At 41.3% G+C, this 13,878-nt stretch overlaps 1 protein-coding gene and 2 pseudogenes across 1 annotated transcript; 2 read left to right on the top strand and 1 right to left on the bottom strand.

The window, feature by feature from the left end:
• The first annotated feature begins 272 nt into the window (after positions 1-272).
• Positions 273-1,651, top strand: LOC126926631 (protein RRP5 homolog; annotated as a pseudogene).
• An 8-nt stretch (positions 1,652-1,659) lies between these two features.
• LOC126926595 (uncharacterized) lies at positions 1,660-5,350 on the bottom strand (annotated as a pseudogene).
• A 5,754-nt stretch (positions 5,351-11,104) lies between these two features.
• On the top strand, positions 11,105-13,297 carry LOC126926594 (uncharacterized). The gene is made up of 2 exons (XM_050742963.1): positions 11,105-11,598; positions 13,201-13,297. The coding sequence occupies exons 1-2, from the start codon at positions 11,105-11,107 to the stop codon at positions 13,295-13,297; spliced, it is 591 nt and encodes a 196-aa protein (XP_050598920.1).
• The last annotated feature ends 581 nt before the right edge of the window (positions 13,298-13,878 follow it).

Below are 13,878 nucleotides of genomic sequence, written 5' to 3'. Positions count from 1 at the left end.
AAGGTACGGGAAATCTGATTTTTCTCACGTATGATGCTTCCTGCTAGCAACTTTCTCTCGTGGGCGGTTAGCACTCTTAGCACTCTCACCCACCAATCTGGTAGATTAACCAACTAACAGTGACGTCCATTTCCTAACTTACTTTCCTAACGAAAACTTTCTTTAACGAATCCGATTATCTCGCACTCTTAGCCACACTTCCGCAGCGTCATCGTCACAGAAAGACAGTTCCTCTACGTTCCTTGAATAGTCATCATCTTAACTTATATCGCGCACTCTGCTCGATCGCTACTTTAACTCATCGTCTATCAGTTGTAAGCGAGAATTGCGAATCGTAAAGTGTAATGGCGAATTCTACGCACAGTGTCGAAAGTGACAATTGTTAATAAATATACTGTTTAAATATCTCCGAGTGTTTCTTGGGCACCTATCAGGTCCTATACACTTCAAATTCAAACGACACGATCCGTTAATTTCGCAATTTTCTGTGTCTTCTACGTGACACTATCTTCCATTACTGTGTGAGAGAGAAATCGGATGATATTAATAACTTAAAAAGTGAGAAACAAAATCAAAAGAATATGGTACTCGCCAAAAGAATAAAAATTGAAAAATTACAGAATGTACAAAAAATGGAAAACAAAGGGAAACGAAACAGAAAAAAACCAGAGAAAGATTTAGAAAAGAAATATTGAAAGAGAATGTGTGTCGAACGAAGTGGAGAAGAAAAGACTAAACTGGAAGATACCAAACCTTTCGAAAAAGATTTGAGATATCCACTTAACAATGTTAATAATGATGAGAATAACGAGCAGAAACCAAGGATACCTGCATGTGGATTTTACCGGGATGACCGCTATGATTCAACTCTCCTTCAGGATAAAGAGTCATCTAGCGATTGTGAAGATGAAGTAGAGGAAAAAGCAAGCAAAACTGAGAAATAAGAAATTAAGTGCTGCAGAACTTCGAGATCAAGAAAGACAAAAGGAACGTGAAATTTGTCAAAGAGAAGAAGCACTCGTTAATAACCAGTTACCAAATTCTGTAGATCGGTTTGACAGATTAGTTTTAGCCAGTCAAGACAGTTCAATAGTATGGTTACAGTACATGGGATACCATTTACAGGAGACAGAAATAGAGAAAGCATGAGCAGTTACGAGGGGAGTAGTGAAAACGATTAATTTCAAGGAACAGGAGGAAAAATTAAACGTTTGGAAAGCTTAGTTGAATTTAGAATCGAAATTTGGAATTTCCCGAGTCATTAAATGATGTTTTTCAGGAGGCAGTGAGATCTTACGACTCACAGAAAATATACACTCACGTGTTGATTGTTCGTGTCGAGGCTGGCAGGCAAATGGAATTAGAGGAAACAATTAATACCATGATTGGAAAGTTTAAACATATACCATGTGGTTTAATTGTGGAGAAGGGTTGCTAATAATGAGTTTGAGGGACAAATCGAGGCATATTATGCAAAGAGCATTCCAATCTTTGCCCGCATCTGAACGTATGTATGATACACAACAGAAATAAAGAAAGAGCACCAACTCTGTTTGAGAAAATTCCAAGTTCTTATCTGAAACGGGTGGATATATGGTTTCATTATGTTGATTCCCTAATTAAATCTAATGATACTGATATAGCAAGGTAAAAATATTTTTTGTCTTTTTAATTTCATGGAGAATTTACCTTATAATAATTTGTATTTACAGGAAGGTTCTAGAGACAGCAGTTGTTCAAACATTACCGCCTAGAAAGATGAAGATCCTCTTTAAAAAGTTTATCAATTTTGAAAAACAACGTGGTACTCAGGAAGACGTGACTCGTGTTCAATAAATGGTTGTACAATATGTAGAGAAGCAGTGTAGAAAGCTATTAAAAATAATAAAACATTTTGACACGTATTTCATTACATCATATGAGCAAAACCTTAATTGCACAATACCTAAAACAGTCCAGTTATGTAAAGTTTTCTACCACGTATGCAAAATACTATTAATATTGATACACATAAAAATGAAAAAAGTAGTAATAAATTGACATATTTATAATTTCTCTGATCTCGAGTGCGTCCTTCTTATTGATTATTCTGTAATGACAAAACCAGGAATATGTCTAATAAAAAATTTTTTAGTACGTTTGGAACGCAACTGTTCCACTGTACAGCAGTAGTTTTAGCTGACCGATCGTTGCAACCACGTCCGCGCTATTGACTTCTTCAGGTCCAGGGGACATTTGAATTGTGCCTGAAATTGTACAAGTTGGTTTTGTCGGTGCCCAGGTAGATACCCTCGTCCAAGAAGTCTTCGTTTTTGTACTTCCCGTCCGTGGTTATTACGTTTTGTGTCTATCTTCTTAAGCATCTTTGTTGAGGTAATCAATATGCTGCATCCTGAAAACAGTAAATACTGTAGATTTATATTATTTCGGCTCGAGATTTCTACCTGATTCATTTATCTGATGCTCTGTATGAAGTGTATCGTCGATCAATTTGAAGAGAGACACGATTTGAATTTTTGGACGAACTACAAATTTTTAATAGTTAGTAGCCAAAACCGAGAAGCAAAATCAAAAACTGCGCGGTCACCGTCTACTTCTTCATAAATGTAGTCATAAACTATGGACATAGAAATATGGATAGTACCATGGGTCTATGGTCTATTCATCTCTGGATATAATATTCGTGATTCGTGATGTAGTCGCACGTGGGTTGCCTCGTTGCTTATTGCCCCGGGTTAGTCTGTTCCACCAGTTGCTTTAGAATCAGTTGCCTGCAGCTTGTCAAGCAAAAAAATCAGAGACTGTTTGAACTCATTAAGTTCCTCGGAATAAAATATTATGCCTATTTGCATGGTAAGGTTTGCTTTCGAAAAGAAGTACCATGTACAAGACAAGTTGTGCGATAATAATAACTAAAAAGAGTTGATATATTTAATTTCATAGAGTGCTTACTTCATAAATGGAATTCTAGGAATATCCTGGAGAAAGTACTTGTTACGCTCAGATACGGGCAAAGATTGGAATGCTCTCCGCATAATATGCCTCGATTTGTCCCTCAAACTCATTTTTAGCAACACTCCTCCACAATTAAACCACATCTCGGGTACATGTTTAAACTTTCAAATCATGGTATTAATTGTTTTTTCTAATTCCATTTGCCTGCCAGCCTCGACACGAACAGTCAACATGTGAGTGTATATTTTCAGTGCGTCGTAAGATCTCACTGCCTCTTGAAAAACATCATTTAATGACTCAGGAATTCCAAATTTCGATTCTAAATTCTACGAAGCTTTCCAAACGTTTAATTTTTCCTTTTGTTCCTTGAAATTAATCGTTTTCACTGCTCTTCTCGAAATTGCTCATGCTTTCTCTATTTCTGTCGCCCGTAACTGGTATGCCATATGCTGTAACCATGCTATTGAATTGTCTGGACTGGCTAAAACTAATCTGTCGAACTGATCTACAGAATTAGGTAACTGCTTATTGACGAGTGCTTCTCTTTGACAAGTTTCACGTTCCTTTTGTCTTTCTTGTTCTCGACGTTTAGCGGCACTTAATTTCTTATTTCTCAGTTTTGGTTTTTCCTCTAATTCATCTTCACAATCGCTAGATGACTCTTTATCCTGAAGGAGAGTTGAATCAAGGTTGTCATCCCAGAAAAAATCCACACGCAGATATCCTTGGCTTCTGCTCGTTATCCTTATCATTATTAACATTGCTAACTGCATATTTCAATCTTTTTCGGAATGTTTGGTATCTTCCAGTTTAGTCTTTCCTTCTCCTGTTTGTTCGACACACATTCACTTTGAATTTTCCTTTTCTAAATCTTTCTCTGGTTTTTCTCTGTTTCGTTTCGCTTTACTTTCTATCTTTGGTACTTCCCCTAACTTTTCAATTTTTATTCTTTTGCCGACTACCACGTTCTCCCGATTTCGTTTCTTCCTTTTTATGTTATTATTATCGTCCGATTTCTCTCTCACACAATACTTTTTATAAAATGCAGATTTTATGACGCAAAAAGGCATAATATCGGATTTTTTGGAATTTAATGAAGCGTAACATTTAATTTTAGAATGAATAGTATAAGGTGTTAGATCTGGCAGTAAATCATTTATGTAACGACGTACAGGTGTCGCAGCTAAAGTTCCCTTACCAATACCTTGTAAGAATATCAAGATAAACCAATTTGTCACCATTAAGATTCTACCACGTAGCAATTTACCGTCAGGGAATTGTATTTGCTTATTTTGTTTAGCACTTATTTTATGCATTATTAACGATAACGTGGTCAATGCGACAAGCTCGTGTACGTAATTTTTCCATATAATCGTCCTAGAAATCTTGTTCCCTATTTTCTTATTCTCAAAGTAATGATCCTGAGACACTATACCTAGCAAGTTATTCTAGAATTGAACAACCAAACAATCAACCGCAATTTTTTCAATCTTTCCAGTAACTCTCCGCTCTAATTTGACAGATGCAACTGGTCTATTTTTGTAATATGAATTACTTAAAATTTTACTAATTTATTAAAATACAGGATCAATGAATCCAATGCTACTATCATTCTACTTTTAGGATCAGACAGATCATCGTATATTTTCTTTAGTGACAATGTTAGTCCTAATTGTTGTTCTTTCTTCTTAATAGAAAATATTTTTACCAGTAAAATTTGCTTTCTGTGCAGATTAACATTAATGTAGATTAACATTACTAACGTTACTATAGGACACATATCCAAATGGCGTACATTCTGCAAGTGGTAAAATTAGTCTTATACCATCCTGCTCCATATCTTTGATCGTACAAGGTATACAGTCTCCTATTTTCAATGTTTCAAAATTCCTGTATCTTCCTCGAGTTACAAAAGTCCTAGTTAAAATTAAATTAGGTACCGTAGCAAATACGAGAGCTGAAAGTGTATCACCAGAAACATATTTTGATACTGGTAGAGCTGCAATCTCCATACAAGGTAACATGAGACCAGCTGGTAAAAATCCTGTACTAACAGTTTGTCTTTCATATCTACTGATTCTTAAATATAATCCCTGAGTGGATGATTCTATTATTGTGCCTTCTACTTCTTCACAAATATCGAATGTTGCTTTTTCAACTTTTATGCCTTGATTGACCACATTTAGAGCTATTTTTCGCGAATCTGTGTTCACTGTTTGAACTTTCACCAAAATTTTTTGTCCAATTGAATCGTTCCAATTTACGTTAGATGTTTCCATCTCGAGTATAATAGGGATATCGAGGGGCAACAAAAGAAAGAATCCGTGGTTTCGAACAAAAGAGTCAGTCTATCTCAAGCTGCGAAGTACGAAAGGTCTCGTAATAGCAAAGGCGTTCACAATAAAGCACAATAAAGCGTTTTAACAATAAAGCATTTGAAGTGAATCGTAGACTTGTAATAGCCATGAGATTGTTAGGAATTGGAAGAGAAGGTATCAACATATTTTGTAGTATGATGGACATTTGCCAAGGCTCGACCATTGGCACATATTATAGCTGTCTTAACAATTTATACGTGGCCGCCTCAGCAGTTTACGATCAAATTATTTTAAAAGCCGTAAAAGAAGAAAAGGAATTAATATTAGAGTCTTATCCTACAACTAATCTCAACAATTTGGCTGTTTCCGGCGATGGAATCTGGAAAAAGAAGAGGACTCAATTCTCACTTTGGTGTTCCTACGCTCGTTGGTAAATACAGTAAAAAAGTTGTTGATACCATAGTAAAATCTAGTTTTTGTCAAGGGTGTAATCTATGGAAACACAAAAAAAGTTATGACATCACGGCTTACGAAGATTGGTATGAAGAGCATGAGGAATCTTGTACCATAAATGATAAAGGAAGCGCCGGAAAAATGGAGGTTGACGCGATTGTTGAAATGTTTGAATGGTCGGAAGACAAGCATAATGCTAAATATGTCCGATACATTGGAGATAGTGACTCAAAAACTTTCAAAGGCATTCTTGATATTAACCTCTACGAAGATGACCCGATAGTAGAAAAAAAAGAGTGTGTTGGGCATGTTCAAAAGCGTATGGGTGCACGGTTAGATAAAGCAAAAAAGGATAATAAAGTTATTGGCGGCAAAGGCGCTGGTAAACTCATTGATAGGTTATCAATGAATTATCTTTATGCTATGGCTTGTCAATTCGTCGAAATTCAGATTCAGTTGAAGACATGAAGAGGGATGTGTGGGCAACCTACTATCATAATATCTCAACCAACAAGAATCCTCAACATATGAATTGCCCACCTGGTTCATCTAGTTGGTGCAAGTGGCAAAAAGCTAAGGCCGACGGCACTACTGACGAATTTGACCATGAAAATCTTCCTCTATTTCCACTTTCCTCGCAGTATGTATTTGTAATGAAGGTTTTATATCCATATTAAAAATCTTAAGTGTCATGGGAATCACGATTAGCCCAGAAGCTCATGCGTTCGCAGTCAGGCGAGACGAAGTTCGCATCGAGCGCTCTGAACTCTGAGCTTCAGAGGCATCACAGGAAGTAGTATTTTCTTTGGTATGGGTTGTATCCTCGGATTCCATACAGTACCCGGACACTCCTAGGGTCATAGGGGTTGGGATTACGTCCAAGCATCGCACAAGGCACCCAGCACCTTGCTGCCTGGATTATCTAAGCCTGGCAGGGGCTGTCGCTCGTCTCAGGTCGAACGGGGCACATTCTAAGCCCTCCCCTATCTCCAGGACGGTTCCGGAGCAGGTGGGACGCTGCTCACCCGCCGAGGACCATTTGGTGGAGCCAATATACCTTAAATCGACCCTCTTGCCAGCATCTTGGCCATGAACCACTACCACCACGAGTCCAAACCCATAAATTGGCCGAGCAGAGGGGTCGCTACTCCCTCCGGGCTTTCACTCGACACCCGTGGTAGTTATTAGTGGAACTATCGTGTGGATGTACAGCCACGTAACTACCGGCCGGCGACCTGGTAACCGAGCTCGGCAGTTCCAGATGGGACTCACATAAGCGGGGGTCTCAAGGTACACTGTGCCCGGCAACGTAGAGCGAGTATAACCATACTTAAACGCCTTACACTCCCGGCAACCTTCCTTGCGGAGTACATAGAGAACTCACGTAAGCGGGATGCTTGTCCCGACTGTCCTCCCTGGCTTCGGGAACGTTGATTTTCCAGCCCCCATAGACACACATAAGCGAATGCTCCCTGCGGGAAGGCATCGCAGAAAGTCAGAACTGCTCGTCTTCATGATAGAACTTCGGAAAATGAGCAGTTTGAAGTAGAGGAAAGTTCCTTCTTTGAAGCAGGAGTCGCCAATTAAAAATATGTAAATATGCTGTACCATTCTATGAGTAAAATTGCCGGAAATTTGTCTGAAGTTGTACATACGTTTACTTATTTATTCGAAATATATATGTAAACGCCCTAAGAGTTCAAACGCGGATAAACAAAAGGACTTTCTCTGTTAACGGACATAGTGACCTTATTTGTCGTTACGGATAACCGATTTGCCAAACAGTCATTACACAGACGGACGGTTAGAGAAGAAGAAGGATTTCGAGCATTAGAAATAGACATGGTCACAAGAAGGGAAGTTTCATTTAGAGTATGGAAGATTGACAGAGGAAGAGTGGTAGTTTAGGACGTGGAAAATCGATTCTCGATTTTCAGGTAGACCTTGTACAAAGCTTTGTTATTTATTCTTATTTATTATTATTAATTATCATTAATTTTTGTTTAACTCTGTATTTTCTCTAAGCATTGTTACAATAAACTCGATTTTCAGAATTCAGAATCGATCCCTGAATTATACGAGAATTGAATCTTATACATATAACAAGTTACGACAGCAATAACTCGCTCTCATTATTTCGCATTACACTCTCGGTTAAGCCTCCACATTGGTAACCCGACGTGATATAAAGTGAAGGAGATGATCGTGATAGTGCCGCCGAGATCCCAATTACTGTTTTTTTGCGTAAAAATGACGAGTAATCCAGTCGTTGCAGCCAATCTACTGACCCGCGTGCCTCCAGTAATGCCCAAATGCATAAGGCTATGGTTCAGCATACTTGAAGAACAAATGGAGGCAGTGGGTATAACGGACGATCGGTCGAAGTGCAGAGCCCTCGTCGGCTGCCTCGAGCCTGAATATCTGGAGCTGGTCGAGGACGTGTATATGAACCTCCCAACCGTCAGACGGTAAGCTTAAGGCCGAGATAACGCGCGCCCTTGTGAAATCGGACGACGAAAAATTTAGAAGGTTTGTGGGAAAGGAAGAGATCGGCGACTGGAAACCTTCGAGGTTCTACCACGATCTCAGGAAACTTGCCGGTCCTCTCGCATCGGACAAGTTCATCTCCACTCTGTGGAAGAGCCGCCTACCAGCGCGGGTCAGGCGTTTCCTGGCTGGGGTCGACGGCGGTGACGTAGCGAGAATGTTGCGGATAGACGGCATGGTATACTAAGACTACTCAGATAGCGATTAACACGCACCTAGTCTGGGAGCCGTCGTCGAGCAACCGGTACAACCTGCGGCAACAGGCGAAACATGGCTCTCCGTCGTCAACGCCTTAAGCGAACAGATAAGTTCGGGCGGGCGGATGTGCGCTCATCGAAATGCGATCATCGTTCTAGGCGGCGACCTGACCCGGAGAGACGTACCATGAACAAATACGAGTACGACCTGTTCGCAGCCAACGGGACGCGGATCTCAACGTACGGCACCATCGCCGTCACCCTCAATCTGTCCCTTAGAAGAGCATTCACTTGGCGATTCGTGATAGCTGACTACCAATCACCTGTCATCGGCGTGGATTTTGTGAGCCACTATGGGTTGCTCGTGGACCAGCAAAACACGCAAATCATCGACACGAGAAACCAATTGACAGCAAGGGGATACACCGACACGAGGACGGAGCATCCATAAGAACTATAGCCGGTGAATCAGTCTACCATCGACTCGTGATGGAATTCCCGGACTTAACTCGTCCACCCGTTTTCGGACGAGAGAAGATACGACACGGGGTAGTACACCACATCGAAACCACACTGGCCCCACTAGTCTACAGCAAACCCCGTCGACTTGCACCCAATCGCCTCAAAGAAGTTAAAGCGGAGTTTCAAGCTACGATCGAGCAAAGAGTGATGCGGCCATCGAAAAGTCCATGGGCATCACCAATGCACGTTGTACAAAAAAGGACGGAAGTCTGCGACCATGTGGCGACTACCGCGCGTTGAAAACCCGTATCATACCCGACAGGTATTCCCCACCCCATATTGAAGATTTTAAGCAGCATCTCAACGGTAAGCGAATATTTTCAAAAATCGACCTCGTCCGCGCTTACCACCAAATACCGATCGCGCTCGAAGACGTACAGAAAACCGCGATCACGACACCTTTCGGGCTTTTCGAAGCAGCCAACATGATGTTTCGGCTTCGAAACGCCGCGCAAACGTGCCAGCGATTCGTAGACGAAATCACACGAGGTCTCGATTTCGTCTACGCGTACATAGACGACTTCCTCATAGAGTCCTAAAATGAAAAACAACATCGCGAAAACTTACAAGTTTTGTTTCAACGTCTCGACGAATGTGAGGTCGTGATCAATCTCGCGAAAAGTGAATTCGGCGTTAGCGAATTAAATTTCTCAGTTACACGGTTACCGCCGACGGGATAAAGCTATTACCTGAACGCGTCGACGCCATAACTAAAGTACCGCTACCTGCGACTATTAAAGATTTACAAAAATACCTCGGTATGATTAACTTTTACAGACGTTTCATACCAGGGGCAGTGAAAATCCTACAACCATTCAACGATTTGATAAAAGACACAGCGAGGTGCAACGCATCTATCGAGTGGTCCGAACAAGCCGAAAATAGCTTGCGCGAGTCGAAACGCGCCCTAGCTAACGCAACAATGTTAGCGCATCCGATTCCTGGCGCGCCCGTCAGCCTCACGGTCGATGCATCCGATTATGCTATAGGAGCGGTACTTCAACAACGCGTTAACGATACTTGGCAACCGCTGGGATTCACGAGAAAGTCGCTATCCCCTGCACAACAAAAGTACAGCGCGTACGACCGAGAACTGCTCGCGAAGTACACCGCGGTCAAAAATTCAGATAAGCTGTCGAAAGGAGGAATTTTACCATTTTCACTGACCACAAACCTCTCATATACGCGTTAGACCAAAACCTCGACAAGTGTTCGCCACGACAATAGCGAGGCTTGGATTATATCGGACAATTCACCGCCGACATTCGGTACGTAAAGGGGTTCGGTAATAACGTGGCCGACGCTTTGTCACGCATCGAGGCGATAGGAAAGTCGGTGGACGACCAAACTCTCGCCGCCGCGCAAGAAAGCGATGATGAACTACGCTACATCATCAACACCGGCGCGTGTGCGTCACGATTAAAGAAAATACCTTTCTAGAAATATATGATATTTATAAAATATATTGCGATGTATCAGGAGGCGTTATACGACCGTACGTGCCGAAATCCTTGCGGCGTGACGTATTTAATTCGCTCCACGAACTTTCTCATCCGGGGATACGCGCCACTCGAAAACTGATGACAACGCGTTTCATCTGGCCATCCATAAACAAAGATTGCCGAACACGGACACGGCAATGCGTCCCATGCCAACGACGCAAAGTCATCAGGCACGTATCTTCACCCGTCGGAACGTTCGGACCGTTAGCAGGTCGATTTGAACACATACACATAGACATTATCGTGATGCAATAATCCCAAGGCTTCCGATACTGTCTAAAGTGTATTGATCGTTTTTCGCGTTGGCCTGAAGCCATACCCATCGCCGATATGGAAGCGGTAACCGTTGCCGCAACCCTTCTTAATACATGGATAGCTCGTTTCTGCGTACCTTTAACAATAACGACCGATCAAGGACGCCAATCTGAATCGCAATTGTTTCAGGAGTTATGCCGGTTGCTCGGCGTCACGCACGGCGGCCTATCATCCCGCGTCTAATGAGATTGTAGAGCGCCTACACAGACAACTAAAGGCAGCGATTAAGCGTTACGACACGAGCAACTGGGTCGAAATTCTCCCAATCGTTTTATTAGGCATACGAACAGCGATAATGGGGAATCTTAGCACAACGGCGGCTGAAACGGTTTACGGAACAAGCATACGACTATCGGCGGAATTCTTCTTGTCAACAGAGCAGCAGGTCAATGCGGAATATGCGAACTGGCTTGAAGAACGGATGGAGAAGGTCAGGCCACAACCGGGCACGCGTCATGGCGAAAAGAGAATATTCACTTTCAAAGAATTAGAATCCTCGCCTTACGTTTTCTTGCGCGATGACGCGATAGGTGACCTTTTACAACCTCAGTTCGACGGATCCTTTAAAGTCATAAAAAGACATAACAAAAATTACACCATCAAAATAAATAATCGCGACGTAACGGTCTCCATCGACCGACTAAAAGCTGCGTTTGTTATATCGGACGATTTAGAAGAAAAAAGCACCGATTCTGGTAACATACTGATTGCCATAGGTCAAACGAACGCCCGCGATGGAACCGGCTCAAACAACAACGATCAAACCGCGGAAGAAAACATCAGGAACAGGTACGTTACGAGATCCGGACGAAGAGTCCGTTTTCCTGACTGGTATCAGGCAGGTATCGGATAAAAAAGAAGCCGTAAATTGTCAGACACAGAATGTATCGACAACTTTTAAAAGTAACGACGACGGGGAGATACTCGGTTTAACTTAATAAAAACGTTTCTCTTAATAAACGATCTAGAGGATAAATCAAATCATGTTGTTGTTTTCAAGACTGTTCGAATACAAGTAATGTAAGAACAAATAAACTCCGGGCAAAACAATGTCGCCGCTACATGCAACTCGTCGAATGAAGACGAATTTGAACATTCCGACTCTCCCCCGGCCAGTACAAATAAACTGACGCGATTGCGGGCGAGAGAGAATATAGTACAGTATCAAGCGAGTATTGACAGAGATTAGTAGGGCTAACGGGTATCTCCGCGATATATTATATCGAGTATCTGTTTCGGATTACTTGTTGTACATACGTTTACTTATTTATTCGAAATATATATAACGAGTTGCGACAGCAATAACTCGCTCTCATTATTTCGCACTATCTACCTTCGGCCAAGCTTCCACAGTCTTAAAACTTTAAAGGCGTTACTAAACTACTTCTTTCGAGTTGGCGTGCACGATATTTCGAGTTCCAATAAACCGATTTATTTGAAGTTTGGTGTGAATGTTCCCTATACATTCCTCTATCGCCTGAACCTAGCTGAGATGAAAATTCTTAATTTTACTATTTTTGAATAATTCTGAATTGCCAAAAAACATGCCAAAAAGGAAACTTTCTTCAGAAGATTTCTGACTTTTTCAAGGTTCAGGCTATAGCCGCATCTATACTAATTAAGAATCCACACGGCTTTTTTGCTGTAAATGACTAAAACGGTTGAAATCATGCACGCCAGGACACCGTTTTTTTTAATTCCTCGCTTTGCCAGCTTATAACTTTGTGAATTTTGAGTTTTTTTGGTTAATTTGTTATGTAATCTTAAAATATCAATAACAAAATGATAAAAAAATATTTTCCGTTTCGTTTGGACAGAGCATCAAAATCCGCCCGAAATTCATGCCTCTAGATTAGAATACTCCCTTTATAAAGTTCGCTTGGTTGTATTCCACAAAGTCAACAAGTTTAGCAGCAGCTATGTGCCACTTGAGAAAGCAGTCTGCGAGTTTCTGAAATCCGAGAAGAATTATCTCTGATCGCGAGACGGCATTCACAGCCGTTGCCTGTGAGGAATATTGCAATGAAAAAGGTATACAGCACGTCTGGACTAGAACTGAAATTCCGACGGCAAATGGTCAAGTGGAAAGAGTGAAATGGACGCGTATTCCTCTACTGACGAAGTTGTCTGCACCAACACCAGACAAGTGGTTCAAACACTTAGAGACAGCGTAGAGGTATTTGAACGCATCCCTCGCAGAAGTACGAATGTTGTACCATTCCAAGTAATATTCGGAACGTAGATGAGAATGCGTGACGATCCGCAGATCAGGCAGATGATCGAAGACGAGTGGGCCATGATGTTCTAGGAGGAATGAGATCAGCTACGCGTACAGGCAAAGAAACGGATCGAGGAAATTCAAGCTAAAAACAGACGAACGTTTAACAATAGGCGTAAAGAGGCAACAACGTACAAGACAGGAGATTTAGTGGCGATCGAGGGGATGCAGGATGTTCCTGGACTGGAGTTGCGGTCAAAGCACATCTGAGGACAAATGTGGAATGCCGGGTGTGGCCGAATGTAGTATCATGAAAGAGGGGCCTGGAGGGTGTTATGCAGATTGCAAACAAGCGGTTCCTGAAGTATAAGTTATAAACAAACGGTTGCTGAGGTGCGAATTATAAATAATCGGTTGCTGAGCATGTGTATACTGGGGCTAAGACAAAAGGCAACGGGTTGCTAGGGCACGATAAACGAATTAGCAATAGTATGAGTTGAGAAGTCAAACAGTGCGGATTGCGTTGTCGAGCTAATGTTGTTAGCGCTGTTAAAAGAGAGTTGAATTTGCGTTGACGAGAATTGTTAATTAGTTATCGTTATTTTAATTATTATACATTGCTTGCAATTAGTTCATGTTTAATAACTACTGTTTTCTGTTTAATTAACCTCTGTTTAATCCATTTGTCATTAAGAAGCTAATCATAATTATTTACGATACTACAAGCGGAGGTTCATCCAGGTGATTGAACACGAAACAAAACGGGACGTTTTATAGAACTATTCTTGTAATAACTGTAAAATTGTATTGAAATCGAGTTGAATCATTATGAATAATGGCAAGCGTTGAAG

This window comes from Bombus affinis, chromosome 18, assembly GCF_024516045.1.
Source record: "Bombus affinis isolate iyBomAffi1 chromosome 18, iyBomAffi1.2, whole genome shotgun sequence".
NCBI classification, from domain to species: domain Eukaryota; kingdom Metazoa; phylum Arthropoda; class Insecta; order Hymenoptera; family Apidae; genus Bombus; species Bombus affinis.
This window is presented reverse-complemented; position numbering and strand designations above follow the sequence as displayed.